General features: G+C 39.7%; 1 protein-coding gene across 2 annotated transcripts in view; it reads left to right on the forward strand.

Annotated features, from left to right (window-relative positions):
* WDR44 (WD repeat domain 44) overlaps positions 1 to 17311 on the forward strand; it is a 43214-nt gene that overhangs the window by 9422 nt on the left and 16481 nt on the right. For both annotated transcript variants that reach the window (XM_019536389.1, XM_019536388.1), the window contains exons 2-8: positions 2959 to 2992; positions 6850 to 6924; positions 7968 to 8625; positions 11597 to 11727; positions 12753 to 12848; positions 14376 to 14512; positions 16108 to 16191. In XM_019536389.1, the coding sequence (XP_019391934.1) occupies positions 2959 to 2992; positions 6850 to 6924; positions 7968 to 8625; positions 11597 to 11727; positions 12753 to 12848; positions 14376 to 14512; positions 16108 to 16191 (1215 nt within the window). The remainder of the gene's footprint in view (positions 1 to 2958; positions 2993 to 6849; positions 6925 to 7967; positions 8626 to 11596; positions 11728 to 12752; positions 12849 to 14375; positions 14513 to 16107; positions 16192 to 17311) is intronic.

The following is a 17311-nucleotide window of genomic DNA, read 5'->3' on the forward strand; positions in this document are numbered from 1 at the left end:
CATTTAATTTATTTATAATTAGCATACAGGTCTCATGAATAGGGTTTTTATTGTTAGTTCAAGTACACTACCAGCTGATCTACAAGAATAGTTTTACTACATCCAATAGTAATTATAAAGAATAATGTTTTATTCTAAATGAATACAAAAGCAACATAAAAGCTTATATTATAGAAAATACAGTTTTTATTCCACATTGTGACCAAATGTTATGTTTCATTTTGTAGTACCCTCAGCAGTTTTATGATACTGTTCTCCGTGCTCTTTTCCTGAGGGATTCTGTATGTTTCAGTAATAAATCAAATGGAAAATAATATTTAATTTAGTTTCCAGAAGAATCTGCAGTTAATTTACTAAACATATCATTTTGAATCTCGAGATAATTGGCTGATAGGAGGCAAGAAAAACAACTATATTTGTCATATCCCATATCATCAGCAAATAAGTAATCTGTTGAGAGGGTGTTTCCCTGCTTGATAGTTTTGTGCCTATACCTCACATTTTAATATTACTTTGTGCCATGTAGAGTAAGCTAGATATTTTTGGTTGTTATGGTTATTTAGATGATACACCACCTAACTGGGACTCTATTATCCTGTCTCTGTATGGAGATGAGTCTACCGAGGCTCCACTTTGTTCAGGCCCTTAGCACCACTGTAATAATCATGATTAATAACACTAAGAAATAAAATAGAGCTGATATTTGTAGCTTTAGTGACAGTACTACTTATAATATTTCTCCCTTTCCTTTTCAATTGAAAATGAAGGGATTTTAGTACAGTTTCAAGTCCTAGTACTTCAAGAGCGATGTGGTTCTAGATAGCTGATTTGACTCATGAATATAGGGTTGTTAACTTTTTCAGATGAATCCTAATTTATTGTCCTGAAGTCCCTGAATGTTTACTTCTGGGGTAGTATATGTTGATCTATGAAACAAAAAAAAAAATCTATGTTACAAATATTCTATATGCTCTGGGCATACATAAACAGAAATATCTCTAATTTGATAGTGAACTTAAAATTCAGATTTTTTTAAAAGGATCTTGTCAACTTGAAACCTAATGATATTTTTAAAAGAGCTAAAAACATTTTTGGATACTTTATTTTTATCTGCATATATTTTGAAGGAATGGGATTTTTGTTTAACTTTCTTTCATGAAGGTTCTACACAAACAGCATTTGCTTTATACAGAGTGCTTTAAGAGGCCTAAATTAAACTGAGATTTTCTAAATAATTTATTTAGCATATTTTTGACAAAAAGAAAGTTGAAATAAAAGTCTTGTCTTTCTGAATTGTTATCCCTTACAATTATCATTTTTGAAGAAAGTGGAGGAGTAGGATGTTGGAATAAAAAACTCTTATTCAGGGAAGAGTTAAAAACATGAATAGATGTATTACAGAATAATGCTCAGTGATCTCTGCTGCCGGTCAAAGCAGCTCATACATTCTTGCCAACAATTTTAGATTTTATTCCCCATAAGCCTGAAACCATAGTTTTTACTGGTGTAATACAAGTAGGTTTTTTTCCCCCACATCTAAGTAACTTTAGAGGTTCCTTAGTCAACACAAGTAGTACTTTTCGATATGAGAGTCTTCTACCTACAACACCAGAAATGAAGAACAAGCTTGGTGTTTGGGTCTGTTGCAAAAGTCCAACCAGTATGCTTCCCGTTACTGGCTCCCAGACTGCCCCTCTAATTAAAACACCACAGCATCATGTGTATTCAGCATCCCATGTTTCAAAAGGGCTGCAGGGGTGCTTGTTTGGCAAGTTTCAGTTGCCACCACTTTGAAATACAGGATGCTGAATACACGTGGTGGTGAAGCACACTGGAGTTTCCAGTTAGATTATTAATTGATTCTGCTCGTATAGGCATCCCTAGTGACCTAGAGGCAGTTCAGTGGTAGCTAATCCCTTTCTCTAATTACATTTACGTGATGTTACACCAAATAGATGCTAACATGTTTTTGGCCCAGAGTATGAACTTCTGAAGGCCCAGTGTAGAAAGCTGTTTTCCTCTTGTGTTGCCATTGTGGAAGTGTCCACATTTCAGTCCAGGTTCATTTGACATCTTGGTTGCAGTGCTCACAGGGAGCTCGAAGAGTAAAAGGGCACATCAGAGAGGATGCAAGAGGTCTGAATTGAAGTACTTACCTGCACCGTTTTTGAGTTTCCACTTTTGTTCTTAGTGAAGGCTTCAGTTTTCAGTGGTGTCTATCTGGCATCTGTCATGAGCAATTTTTTTTAATACCTTCTTATTAGAACCGTTCAGCGGATGTAGACACAGAATAGCATAACTTGTGCAAGAAGAATGAGGGCAGGGGGCTCATCTGATGCTCAGATTCTGAGAAACGGCTTTTGGCTGGAATAGTCTGAGATTACCGCAGTTGGAGTCCCAGCTCCTATTTAATTTCAGTGGAAATTGAGCATTTCATTCCTTCTAGCTCCCTGGGAAATCCCTGGTAAGGTTATTTCAACATTATGACAACTACTACTAATTTAACTCTCGGCAAGTCTACAGCAGCTAGGCCCCCTCATATCTTTTTGCTGCCAGAGCTATTCTAGTTCCCCTGAATATTTCAGTGGAAGTTGCTGGCTGTTTTCTGGCAGAGTTTGGGCATGGGGGGTGAGTTTTTTCACACCCCTAACCAAAGTAACAATGTCAGCAGTATTTTGTTAGGTGGGCAAGAGCTAAGAGTTAATGACCTTGCAGCATAATTTCTATGGGTTTTTTTTTTTGGGTGCGGGGGGATTGTTGTTGTTTTTAACGTACAAGAGGCAAACAGTATTTTCAGTCTGAAAATGTAAAGTAAACCACCACTAAAGAGGAAAATGCTCACAGTAATAATTTAACATGAGACTTCCGTTAAGTAAATAAGGAAGGATTTATTTTTGGAGCGTTAAGTACTTTTTTGCATGTTTTTTAATCTAAATTACTGTTTTCTCTTTCGAACAGGTCACCGACAAAAGTTGGGTCCCATATATTAAAGGTGCGTCTTTTAATGTACCCTTTAAACATCTGTCGAACCGTAAATATAATGAAATTAATTCCTTGATGTTGAGTCATCCTATTTTACCATAGAAGTCTAGTCAGGTAGAAAACAGCAAATTAACTTTCCTAGCCATGGGTTTTTTTTCTTTTTTACACCTCTTATGAAGATGAAACTTTTGTTCTTTTTCTGAAACTATAGGTGAACTAATATACTTTGATTTGAGGGTTCATACATTTGTGTTCTTAATTGCATCTGCCATGTGTTTCCACTGTTTAAGTTGTGTGGAATTACTGGCCCCGTTCTTTTGTTGCATTACAGAAGTATACGTGAACAAGTACAGGAAAAAGTTTGCAGTTTTGTTTCTCTTGATGATTGATTTATTTCAGATCATTGATTTTGTTTTTCCCTTCTGTTACTAAAATAACACTAGAAATTTTAGGAAAGTGTTCATGCTTTAAAAGCTACTGCTTTAGGTTACATGAAACCAAAGCACTAAATTTAGCTGATCGAAGCAGCATCACTGCTTCCCACGCAGATAATTAGTATGCTGCACCTATGCACAATGATAACACAGCTGAATCTCTGACATGTACTAAGTAGGTCAGGTGTTGGTACCAGTATATTTGCAGATAAAATTCATGATATAGCTTGGGAGAAGAGCCAAAGATTATGCCACCATCTTTTAAAGGGAGTAAAGGAATCCAAGCATTATGTCCCAGAGTGTTATGCAGTTGGCAATGGAAGAGGCAGCAAATAAGTTGCCACAGCTACTGGCACGTCTGTGTTGGATCTGTAGTGCCAGGCTTTAGAAAAAGAACATTCAGTGTCTTTAATACTAACATTGCATTTGTAGATTTCTTACTGAGGTATTGAGATTAAAGAGGATATTCGTTGATGATGAAGTGTTGAATGTTTGAACTTGTTAATAGTGTCTTTTTTCTCAAATCTGAGGTAAAGTTCCTCCTCCTCCCCCTGCCCCATTTATTATGGGGAGGGATAGGCAAGAGAAAGCCCTCTGTCATGGATTTGAGTACAAGATGGGAGGAGGCTGGGGTGATGGGACTGCTGGAGCTCCGACTCTAGCCTCAACCCAGGTTTTGTGTTGGAGTTGCATCCTCTCTCTTCCCCTCCTCCCCCCCTAGCCCCACCACCAGTGGGGTAGGCATGGGAGGGTGGGGGGTGGACATCAGGGCATACAGGCATGGGGGGATGACACGGGGATGGGATGACACATTGGCAGCAAGGGCCAAAGTTTAGGCCATTTAACTCCCCCTATCTCCTGCCCCTCTGCAGGGTGGTGGGTGGAGGTAACAAATTTAAGATTTCCCTTCAATAATTAGGTTCTATACATGGGAAATTAAAATAAGTTTATGAATTTTTCTGTATATAGAATCTAATTATTGGAGGGTCACATTAAATTCAAAGTTGTCTTGTATTTGGGTAAATGTAGTTCCATGTTTACCCTGACTAAAATTAGCACATGTTGAAATAGATTGAGTTGGATTTATGTAGCCTTGACTCAACTGAGAAATTTTAGTTGTAATCTAGTCTTTTTTATTGTATATATTCTCTAGATGCTGTTACTTAATTGCTAATAAGGTTCTCGGTTTTACAAATTTTCCTTATGGGGTGCTTTTCTAAATCTCTTCACCTTCAAAAATCTGCTTTGGAAAACACAGTGCTGTTCTCTTCTCTGCTCGGTACCATATCGGTTTATTAAACTTGTGACTAACAGTACAGTGTGCCTTGGAGGAGTCTGAGCTCTTTCACAAGTTCAAAGTCTAACGGGTGTGTTAAGGTCAACAAGTGAAAATTTAAAAAAAGGGAGGGAGGGCTTGTTACTGTAGTGGTTATTGCTGTGAATTTTATCACAGCAATAGTGTATACGATTTTGTCACCTTTGAAGAACACCTTGGCTTAAAATGAGTAATTTGTTTGTTAATGGAGGTTTAGTTTACAAAGGTGCCTAAACAACACTGGTGTTGCCGCAGTATGTGTTAGTACAGATTCCTGGACTGAGATTTGCAAAAATGAGTGCCTCAAGATAAGCTGTCGAAAGTAAATTGGAATCCCTCTGGCTTCCGTGGGCTCTACTGGAAGCTGGGCTTTCCTGAAAATTAGGAAAGCTAATTTGGATATCTTATTATGTATTCAGGTTCCTGCAATATAGGCTCCTACTTTTTGGAAACTTGCCTTGTTAACCCCTCCCTCTCCTCCCCATTTACAGTTGTGCATTGTGCTGCGGTCCCTCCGTTCATCATTAGGCCACAAAAATGTTGATGTCTAGTTTTAATTGTGCCTGTTCCATGATTTTATTATAAACTAAACTTCTTTTTATATTGGCATAAAAAGAATTTGGTCTCATACTAACTGTTTCCCAGTGTTGGTATGGCTTAATATGCTAATTAGCATAGAAAAAATAAAACTGCTTGTGCAGTCATACTAGAAAAGTCACCCTGTGAAATCTTAGCAAGACAAGTGCAGGTTGGCAGAGTAGAGGGCCTGGGCCTTGCTTGGTAAACAGTAATTCTTCAGGTGCTCTAAAATATGAAGTGTATGTGTATCACGTGGAACGTCTTCAGAAATGCAGTAAGAGGTTTGAGCAGGAAGGGAGGTGAAGAGAACTTTTCACCTCTGATCAAATCAAAATCTCCCCCGCTTAAATTGTGTTCCAGAGATTTGCTGCGTTATGTTGGCATATGGATGATGATTCAGTCTTCACAATTGGATGGATTGCTTTTGAAATTTGTTTGTATGGAGGGAATATTCTCGAGCTTTAAGACATCTAATAGCTTGTACTGGGGTAAAGTAAAGTTGCCAACTGAAACTTTCTAGTGTTGATCAGACAAAAAGCACTAAGTTTGGTAGTGCATTTAATACACTTAATATGAAACTCCACTCTGTCAGTTTGCACTGCCGTTGTAGGGATCACGGGGGCAGTTCATTGCTAAGATTTATGCCATATGCAGACTGCGCAGGGTAAACAAGTTGCTATTATAGAGACAATTGGAGCTTGATGGTTTAGGTCTCTCTTGGGAAGTAGGAAGGCTGCCTTGAGCCCTTTAAGGAAGTGGGGAGCCTAGAACTCCGGTCTCCTGCTTTCTGGTGATGGCTCTACCCACTAATTCATTATGTAATAAGGTGGGCACAGCTGTGCTTTTGGGGAAAGAAGGAATTTTGGCTACTGTTAAGGCTTGTTAGGTGTCATGTGACCATACCCACCAGATCAGGCCCTTACAGGGTCTTGGGTGGAAGTTAGGCACTACTCTGTCTTGTTTCTGGATAGTGATCTAACTTAGGCTGGAACCAGGTAGTTAGCTGCATAGTCTGAGGTGCTTCTACTTGTATGTGGAAGCCTAGGTTTAGATGCATAACCTTTCTGGGTCAAAATATATAAACTGAAGGAATTTGTGCCTAATGGGTTTCTCAGGGTCTTTCTGGAATCCTTTTTTTGGACTCAGCAAGCAGAAGTTTATCTCCTAAGTCCCATTTCAGGTACCCTAGGTTCCGATTTCTGTGTAGAATCAAGTAGATGGTAGAAAGTTCCTTTGCAATGGGGAGAGATCTGCTTTAGTTCTCCCCTATAAGAACAGGAGCAGAACATAAATCCACTGAAATTGAACTACTGCTTTTTATTGTTCAGAGTAGTGTATGTTTGTTTCCATGACTGATGCCAGTATAAAATATTCTTTCTAATGCCATTTATGAAGTACTACAGGCTCTCGGCATGCAGCTAGGAGAAAGGTCACAAAATTGTTTGCCCTCCTCGCGTATTTGATCCTGTGCTATATTGTACTGTTCCTAAATTATCTTTCCTGGTGACAAATTTCTTATTACATTCCCATATTTTACAGGATACAGACAGCAATGTACACAAAGTCGAAAATGATGTCTTAATACAAGAAGTGAAACAAGATGACTCTAAAGAGGTTAGTTTAAATATCTTTATAGAGATATGTGTAATATCTAAACTTTAATTTTCTAGCTTATTGACTTTCTTAAAATCAAAAGTTAATGTTTCTAGCCAATATATTGAAAAATTAAGCAATGTTGGTTAGAAAATAAACACAAAGTTTTTTAGAAATTTATTTCTTGTTAACAAAAGAGACACGGGGTATGTTTACACATTCGTTAATGCACTTTTGCTACCACACATTAAGTTTAGTACCTCCGTTGTCAGGCGCTAGAAAGAATCTCATTAGCCTATATTAATGTGCATTAACAAAAGTTTACAGGTTGTTTTTGTTATGGGATGTAGGTTGTAGCCATGTTGGTCTAAGGACACCGGCAGACACGGTTCTTTGGGTGAATCTGATATCTTTTGTTAGACCAATTTAAATAGTTGGGGAAAAAAATTTTAAGCAAGCTTTTGGGTTTAAAAACCCTTAGGCTGAGGAAGTTTCTGCAGTTGGTGTGTGCTCTTCCTGGATGGAATGAAAAGTAAAGAAGCCAGAGGCTGGGCTGGTTTTTTTGTGATGCTTTAATTTGCATTAAAATAGGTTAATGTGCATTAAAGTACACTTGTAGATTCACTCACATTTAAGCAAAGATTCAAAATTCATGGCTGCTAAAACACCCGGTTAATTTACAACATTGTAAAATACTCAAAGATAACCATTTTTTTCCTCTTTAAACCAGTCTTGTCTCTTTACAATACAAAAAAAAATGTCAAATGGAACTAAAATATTTACTTTCAAGCCATGCTAAAAAGCAAGGAAATATAACCGAGCTGAAAAAATTGCTTCTATTACCATTCAAGTGGATTTATTTTGGGGCTTATCTCCTAGCTCAATAGTCTTGTTTCAACAGCACTGGAAATAATAATTCTTTTTGTATGTGCCTGTTCTCATCATAAAGGAACACAGTTTTTTTCCTATGCCACTCCATTTATTCATGCGTTAGAAGGCAGGTAGTGCTTTCTGCATGCTTATGTGACACACAAGTATAAACATTTTTTTTTCTTTGGTTTTAGATTATTGACAGTATTATAGAAGAAAGCCAAAAGGTACAACAGCTAGATGATGATCATTTGGTTTCCAAAGGAAAAGAACTAAATCCAGCTTCAGATACGAGCACTTGGATTTCTGGAGCAGATATCCTTAGTAATATACCAGAACTACTAGCTGCAAAAAATACGTTACAAGAAGATACTCAAGAGTCTGTGGATCAGAGCGAGTGCAAGGAAACCGAACTAGAATCCGGGAAACTTTTGTTTTCTTCTGATCATCCCTTTGAGCAACAAGAAGGTAAAACCACTAATAAACTAGCAGAAATAATAAACTCAGCTGAAGAACTTAAAAATGCTGAAACAGAAACACCAGAAGAACTATCTAAAAACGAGGCAATAACTGAAGTAAAACAGACAGATATTTTAGAACAGGTGGCTTCAGAATGCTTACCTACCAAAGATCTTGCTACAACAGAAGAATTGCCTCCAGGCAAACCCCGCAGGCAGCTTACTATAGAACCTGACATAGTTGCTAGCACGAAGAAACCAGTTCCAGCACGGCCCCCGCCACCAGCAAGCATTCCTCCTCCAAGACCACCGCCACCAGCACGGCCTGCTCCACCCCCACGGAAGAAAAAGAGTGAACTGGACTTTGAGGTGCAAAAATCATCTGGATTAGATGGTAAGTATTCACGTTAAGGTGCTCTCTAGTTTAATCCAGTAGCCTCTTATCAGGGCAGTTGTCCTTTTTCTGCTTTTTGCTAAAGCCGTCGGTTGTTAAACTTGTTGACTTCTCTGTGCTGCTTCAGATGCACTCAACTGAACAATCACAGTGGAATTTTAAAAGTACTGATAATTTAGGAACACAAGTCCCATTTAAATCATCAGTAGAACTGGTCCTTGTTAACTCATATAGGTGTTAAAATAAAAATCCTGTTTCATGCTTCTTACGGTATTTCACCTTCGTGCTTGTTACATGGTAGAAAGTGGAGGAAAGAATATTTTCAGTCTTGTAATTTTACTTTGCCCATTTGTAGCATTGTGATCAGTGTCACTATTTTCTGTGTTTGACTGTTCCTGTGATAATCTCTTATGCAGCAATAGGAGGCTAAAAGGTTTTTGTTCTGCCCTTTTTTTAAAACGATTATAAAGCTACAAAATGGCGTTGACGCAAAAGTATTTTTAATTGACTAAATATTCAGTATTTGGGTATGTATTTTTAATAGATTTTTTTAAAATATCTAACATACTTATGACATTAGTATTTACCCGAGTTTTGTACCTGCAGGATATGCTTACTAATCTTGACTGCAGCTGTGCATCTGTTATACCAGTTTATGCTAAGTAACAATAGTGTTCTGCTGCAATTGGAATTACTCAACAGCAGTAAGAACAGTCAATCTAAAATGGTATCCAGTTCACAAAAACTGCATAAACAAGCCTTTGGAGTTATACTGCATCAGAAATGTCTTTCAAAAATAAGCGTTAAGTATAACAAGAAGCTTCTTCCTTGATCTTATGTATCCTTTCTTTTCCTCAAATCTGTTTTTAGGGTCCCTCATATTTATAGTTCTGGCTTATGCTACCCTATTCATAAAGCATGCACTGTGGGACATGTATGTTTTAAAGGTGGTGGTGTCAGTCACGCACTTTCATCTTCCATCAGTTCCAGTAACTCTTTTCTGTAAGTTTGATGTTTAAGCAGGGTACCTAGCTGGTGAAGCGGTTTTTTTCAGAGGAAAGCTAACCTTCACTCCAGTAAACGGGGAAATTGCATAAGAATCAGCATGTCACAAGTCAAAATGTATAGTCCAGTTTCTGTATATGTTTTTCTTTAAGCTAGATAATGAAGAGGAGATGCTGAGGCTTTAATGCGGTAACTGTATAATTATAGCTACTGATTATTTCTTTTTTCTACTGCTGTTCAAAATTTTAGAAGGCCTTTGAAAGCTTGTACCTTTGAAAGCTTAGAAGACCTTTGAAAGCTTTATTTTCAGAGCTGTAGCCTTGTAATAAATCTTTCTTAGGTTCATATTGGTGTGTCCAAGTTTGCCAAGTAAAAATACTTTTAACAAGCACAGTGTTTATAAACGTAGGTTTGCAAGAGAGCTTGCAGAAATTTCTGTAACATACAAGGCTTTATTTTTTTCCTTCTAGAATAAGAGAATTAAACATAGCAAAGGCTAGAAACTAGTCCTTCAGTGACACAGGTGTTTTACTTGATTAGTCCACTGTGGAGACCTGTCTTTTTGTAAGATCTTAGCTTCCAACTTGTCCAAGTTAATTTGGCTTATGGGAATAAAGTGGTGCTGGTCGCAGCCAGAACTGAAAGGCACCTGGACCGTGTGTGGGTAGCCATAACATATCCTTCATAATGGGGCGTAGGAGTGTCCTGCATCTGGCAGGGTTTGTAAAGAGACTTTGGGATGGTAATGAACGAGTGTGGTGGCAGTTAGTGGAGAACCAAAATGGGTCGTCACATCTGCTGGTGCTGGAGATGTAAAGGGAACCAGAAAGGCAGCAAGCTGGAGGTGGAATACAGAAGATCCTTTCTGCCTGTATTGCTTAGGACTGCCAGGAGCAGTGCACAACATAATTGTGACCACGGGTATTTCCCCAGAGGTGGCTGTTGCACACTGGCGAGTTCTCAAATTCTTCTGCACGCACAGATGGGGCCTTTATATAATGTGGAACCACTGGGCAGCAGAACTTTATTGTATTAGCATTTTTTTATTGTGTTGGGGAAGTGATATGATTTTTCTTTTAAGTTAAGCCACCGGGGAGTTTACCTAAGAAAGTTAGAATCAGGGAGCTAAAAAAAACAGCTTTGTAATCAACTTACTTCTGCCTGCTGGGAAGTGTTGGTTATTCTTACATTTCGGAAAACGTTTTGTGAATGAGAATTGGTACAGTCTTGAAGTGGCATCACGTAAGAACATATGTGAGAGAGTGTTCCAGAGAACTAGCTTGAAATGCAGTAAGAAAACACAGGACTCAATTGTGGCCTAAATACAGCACTGTTGCAGGTGAGCATGTCTTAAAAAAATGTTTAAAAGCCACAAAGAAGACAAGGGTCACCCTATTGTTGAGAGTAACATTTTGGTCAAATCATGTCTGAACACTTTCCCTTCAGACTGTAGTCATGCTGAAATTAGTCCCCACATAGTAAATATTTTTTTGCCCATTGTATTAAAAAGCCTTGTTTTATTGTTCCATCAAAACATAGATCAAATAAGTGCTAGCAAAGTCTTGTGCAAAGCACAGAGCAATGAACTGTGTCCGTGCATTACCAAGCGGATGAAGCAACCTGGCCTGCAGATCCCAGCAGAACAATGCCCAGTCTATATCTCCAGCCTACACAAGTTAACCAAAATGAGTGTTACTGGGACCGAGAAACTTCACTTTGGGCATATTCCTTCCCCCGACCTCTCCCAGTTTTGTGCGTGGGGGAAATATTCATGAAATATAAAATTGGCAGTTTGGATTATCAGCAGTCTTTGATGTTTCTGTCACTCTGCAGAATATATTTTATTAATTAACACAACTTTGATTAAATGGTCAGTGTGGGGGGAGTAGGATCAAGTGCACTGCACCTTTTTATGATTATTTTCCTGGCAACACGTACTACTTCTTAACAAGAAGTCTCTTTGCAGTTTCTAGAGAGAATTTTACAACTGGTGGTCTGTTAGCTCCAAGTACAGGGGCAGAGTGCATGACCAAAGATTCCCAGCCTTCTTTGGATCTGGCAAGTGCAACTAGTGGAGATAAAATAGTTACTGCACAGGTAAATGAACTATTATTAATCTGTATTTTTGTATCCACCGAAGAACCTGTTAATGTATCAGGACTCCATTGTGCCAAGCACTGTACACTCGCAATAAAAAAATGGCCTCTGCCTCAAAGCACTTGCAAACTAAGTCTTTTTTCAAGACTGTTTATTAAAGAATTTTAACTTTTCTATGGCACTAGGTCATTTAAATGGTCACTTCCATACTGTAAATTCTGGGAAACTATGTGTGTTTTTATGCATATGTGGTGCATTCAAAACCTAATGCAGGAAAGTTCATAAATAAGGTGATATCACCAATAGGAGAGTGAGCATTTCACAGGAATCTGGTCTCCTAGAGTTGACTACAGACAATACCAAACTTAAATGCTTTCAGTTCTTTCCTCTCCAGCCTCTTGAATCCACCCACCTGCATCTGATCTAGTTTTCTCAGGATGGCCCAATACAAAAGAAATAATTTATCAGTCTCTGAGTGCTTCTCTCATCCGAATATTATTACTTTCAGTCTCTCAGTCCACCTTTTTTCACCTGATTCTGTGGTGGATTTTAAGAAGTCCTTGGCATCCAAATTGTGGCCAGGTTCCTCCCTGGTATTAAATCCACTGTAGTCTTGTGAATTAGTTTGGTACGTAATTTCCATAGCAAATGAGAACTGGAAAGAAACTCACTTTATTCCAGCTCAGAGGTAACTAACTGTGCACACACAGAGGAAAGCTATTTAGAATATGTGGGAAATGACAAGAGGGATCATGAGACCCAGAAGTGTTGCGCACCCACAGGTGCTCAGCATTTATGAAAAGCAGCAGAGTAGGTTTTAAATATTGTGTTAAGTTGTCTATCTGTTTTGGCATTCAGAGTTCTTTGATTTCAGAATACTCAAAACTTTTTATTTATAAATGTATCTACTTGTATTGGAAAATGAGTACAATCATTTTCTAGAAATCTCATTGGTAAGGTCATTGTTACTTTCCCACATTGGAATTACAATGAAATTAATGTGTTTTATATATATAAAACTACAGGAAAATGGGAAAGCAGGCGATGGAGAAACGATTACAAATGAAGTGCTTGGACCACAGCGACCCAGATCTAATTCGGGAAGAGAACTTACAGACGAGGTATGAATGGGACTTTGGAGCATAACACCTCCTCAAACCGGAAAAAAATCAAGCACAAGATGGATTGCGAGAGCGAAGATTCATCAGTCTCCGTACATTGTTGAGCTATGATATACTGTGGTGAAACATGAGAAGTCACGTTTACCTGTGTGCTTATCTTGTCGCTCATGGCCAGGTTTGAATGCCTCTGGGGGTAGTGAAGTGGAATTCAGGAGTGTTTGGTTGTGTTTATCCTAGGAGTTACTATAGTTACTTATAACTTCAGGGTTTTTTGTGTGTGTTGTTGGCATTCAGTCATTATCAAATTCCTCTTCACCCATAAGTCAAAAGCTGTCTTGGTGTCAGGATGGCATTCTTAATTTTCAGTGTATTTCCTCCTCCTCTTCTTTGTTTCTTCTACCATATTACAGTACCTTAACTTGGTACTACTGGGCGTCTGTACACAAGCAGCAAGACTTCTGCCACGCTGTAATTGCAGACTCGATTAATCAAGTCTGCTGGAGCGTGGCAATTACTACACGCCAGCAGCCTCCCGTGTCTCATGTATCAGCATCCCTGCACTTTAAAATGACGGCAGGAGCACTTTATCTAAAGCTTGTTCAACAAGCTTTAGGTAAGGTTCCCCCACCACCATTTTGATGATACACAAGATGCTCCAGACACTTTAATTAAAGCAGCTCTTGAGGAATCAGTAAGCAAGTGCTTAAACGCTGATTCCTCTCTTTCAAATACACCTTCTTGCATTCTGTCATGAATATAGAAACATGAGTGGAAATTTTTTTTCTGCCAGGCATGTAGAAAGAAAGGCAAGGAGAGAATGTGGAACGCTTCTCTGGTGTTATGAAGAAATAGGTATATTAACAGATGAAAGTAGGGGTATGAACTAGCCATCTGATCTTATTTTTCCCTAGTCAAGGGGTAGGCAGAAGCCCTACTTGAGTCCTGCTCAAGGCAAAATCATTCTATCCTAGTGTCCCATAAGTGAACAGAGGTGTTAGCGGGCAGTTTACTAAATTATACTTTTATTCTTTTTGGATATGAAGTATGAAAGGGGGCCTTTAGATTTATGGCATCTACATCTACTCCTCTCCATTGAGTTTTCAATTGTATAGCAATGCTAATTAGGACAACATCAGTTTCCAAATATTGATTAGAGAATTTGAAAGTATTTGAATTTGTTAGAATGTTGTAAAGCCGCAGACAAATTCTCTGCTCTGCAGTTACGTTTAAAACTTCTGTTTTGCATATATAAAAGTATAATTCTGCTCACATTAGGTGTAATATTTTCATAAGCATCTTAAGAAGGTAAATTTCTTTTCAACTCAAGACTGTGTTTAAAAACATTGCTCCTGTGATGTAGTAGTTCAAAACATTGCGTCGTGTAGACTGAGTAAAACAAGTTCACACAGTAACGTTTTGTATTACAGATCAGTTGTTTATGCTTAAGAACATTTTTTTTTAAATCTAGGTCTTGAACTTCTTGGAAGCCTTGCTAATATCAGGCATTCTGTATTGTTATCACTGCAGGAAATTCTAGCCAGCGTAATGATAAAGAACCTTGATACAGGTGAAGAAATACCTTTGAGCTTGGCAGAAGAAAAGTTGCCCACAGGCATTAATCCCCTGACTTTACATATCATGAGGAGAACTAAGGAATATGTCAGGTATGGGTGAAGATAACATTTAATTTCTCCTTGGTAACCTGGGCTGCTTTACTGTGGGCCTGTTCTAACATTGCTTTTTTGTTTTTGCAGTCATTTTGTTTCAAGCGTTTTTAACAGAAGTGAGGAAATATGTTTCAGTCCATTTGTTTGACATGTGTTTAACCTGAGTGCCATTGCCTGGTTCTTCCTAACATTGCCATACTCAGGCCATGGAAATAGGAATGAGCTGCGCTCGGACAGGGAATTGTCCAGCAAAAGTCTGGCTGGTTACTGTGTTGGTGCACCTGAATACAAACAAAGATGCCCCAGGAAAAGACTGCCCTGGATTGGAAACAAAGTAAAATTACCTAGGTTAGTGTAGATTTACCTCAGTTCAGGGGGTTGTACTTATGGCCAGTTGTGGCTTTTCTCCCCACCTTGGGCCAAGTGAAGTTGCAGGTGGTTAGGTGTTTAAAAATCATCCAAGTGCTGCGTGTGTGTGTGTGTGCGCGCACGCACGTGCCCAGAAAAAACCCATCATCCACTGGCTAACACATCCTTTGCTCATTTTTTAGAGCATGCTTAATATTTACCCTTTCACAAATTTGTTTTAACAACTTTTTAGGCATATGATACTGTAATATAAGCAGCATTTAACTTGGGTTATTGCACACATGCCTACTGTCACTCCTGACCTGAGTTAAATGCTGCTTATATCATACAGTGTCAAAGGCCTTCCTAAAGTCCAGAAAGACTATGTCCACTCCTACCCCTGCGTTCAGTTCTGGGCGCCGCAGTTCAAGAGGGATGTGGACAACATGGAGAGGGTCCAGAGAAGGGCCACTTGCATGATCGGGGGCAGCAGGGCAGACCCTACGAGGAGAGGCGACGGGACCTGAACCTGTTCAGCCTCCACAAAAGGCAGAGGGGGGACCTGTTGGCCTGTGACAAACTAGTCAGAGGGGACCAGCAGGCACTGCGGAAGTCCCTGTTCCCCCGTGTACAACCAGGAGCGACCAGGAATAACGGTCACAAGCTGGCAGAGGGTAGATTCAGACTAGACGTCAGGAAGCGCGTGACTTCACGGTCAGGGCAGCTAGGATCTGGAACCAACTTCCAAGAGAAATGGTGCAGGCTCCTACCCTGGGGTGTTTAAGAGGAGGCAGGATGAATACCTTGCTGGGTCGTTTGACCCCAGTACTCTTTCCTGCCATGGCAAGGGGTTGGACTTGATGATCTGCTCAGGTCCCTTGTGACCCAACCAACTATGAAACTATAAAACCACCATCTATGTCCACCTAATGTCACTCCTGGCCTGTGTTAATGCTTGAATTTACCAAGGGTGGTAATACATAGTTTTGGTTGGTTACACTAGGGGAGATGTGTGCAGTTTAGTCTTTATCAAGATATACCACTGTTCTAGCAACTATTTCTGGGTGAGCTTCATCAGGGAATATTAAACTTACTAATGTGTTCCTAAACTGAGAGTATCAGGATATATGATGTGAAAAGGGTGTAACAATCAAATATTACAGGCACATTAATTTTATGTTGCATTCGGTTCAAAGCCTTGGTTTTGGTGTTTTCATATAACAATAACTATTTGTATTTCACAGTAATGATGCCGCACAATCTGATGATGAGGATAAAATGCAAGCACAGCAAACTGACACTGATGGAGGAAGGTTGAAGCAAAAAACGTAAGATATTCAGCCTTTCAGTAGGTTTTATATTAACTACTATAATACGTCTGGGACACCCATGCCCGCTAGGGGACATGGAGGTCCGGGTAGGAGATCCCCTGCCCTCCATTAATGCTGACTTCATGAAGGAACACCTTGAGAGGCTGGATACCTTCAAGTCAGCCGGCCCTGGCAATCTACACCCCAGGGCACTCGAGCTGGCGAGCATCATAGCCCAGCCCCTGGCACGGATCTTTGAAAACTGGCGCTCTGGTGTAGTGCCCGAAGACTGGAAGAAGGCCAGTGTGGTGTCTATCTTCAAGAAAGGGAGGAAAGTGGATCCTGCTAACTATAGGACCATCACCCTATCTTCTATCCCGGGGAAGATCTTAGAAAAGTTTATTAAAGAGGCCATCCTTAATGGAGTGGCCAACACCAGCATCCTAAGGGATAACCAGCCTGGGTTTGTTGCAGGTAGGTCTTGCTTGACCAATCTCATTTCCTTCTACGACCAGGTGACCTATCACCTGGACAAGGGAGAAGAGATTGATGTCATACACCTTGACTTCAAAAAAGCCTTCGATCTCGTATCCCATGATCACCTCTTGGCCAAACTGGCCAATTGTAGCCTTGGATACACAATGATCCACTGGCTGGAAAATTGGCTCCGTGGTCGGACCCAGAGGGTAGTAATTGATGGCAGTTGCTCATCATGGTGTCCTGTGACCAGTGGGGTCCCCCCAAGGCTCTGTCCTTGAACCCATATTGTTCAACATCTTCATTAATGATGTGGACATTGGATCAGGAGCGGACTGGCCAAGTTCGCCGATGACACCAGACTTTGGGGCAAAGCATCCACGCCAGAAGACAGGCGGGTGATCCAGGCTGACCTGGACAGGCTCAGGAAATGGGCGGACGAGAACCTGGTGGTGTTTAATACCGATAAATGCAAGGTTCTCCACCATGGGGAGAAAAACCTGCAGCATCCTTATAGGCTCAGCGGTGCTACGCTGGCTAGCACTATGGAAGAGAGAGACTTGGGGGCCATCATTGACCACAAGATGAACATGAGCCTGCAATGTGATGCTGCAGCTAATAAAGCGACCAAAACGCTGGCTTGCATCCATAGATGCTTCTC

Source organism: Crocodylus porosus, unplaced genomic scaffold, assembly GCF_001723895.1.
Source record: "Crocodylus porosus isolate Cpor-Errol unplaced genomic scaffold, CroPor_comp1, whole genome shotgun sequence".
In the NCBI taxonomy this organism is placed as follows: Eukaryota; Metazoa; Chordata; order Crocodylia; family Crocodylidae; genus Crocodylus; species Crocodylus porosus.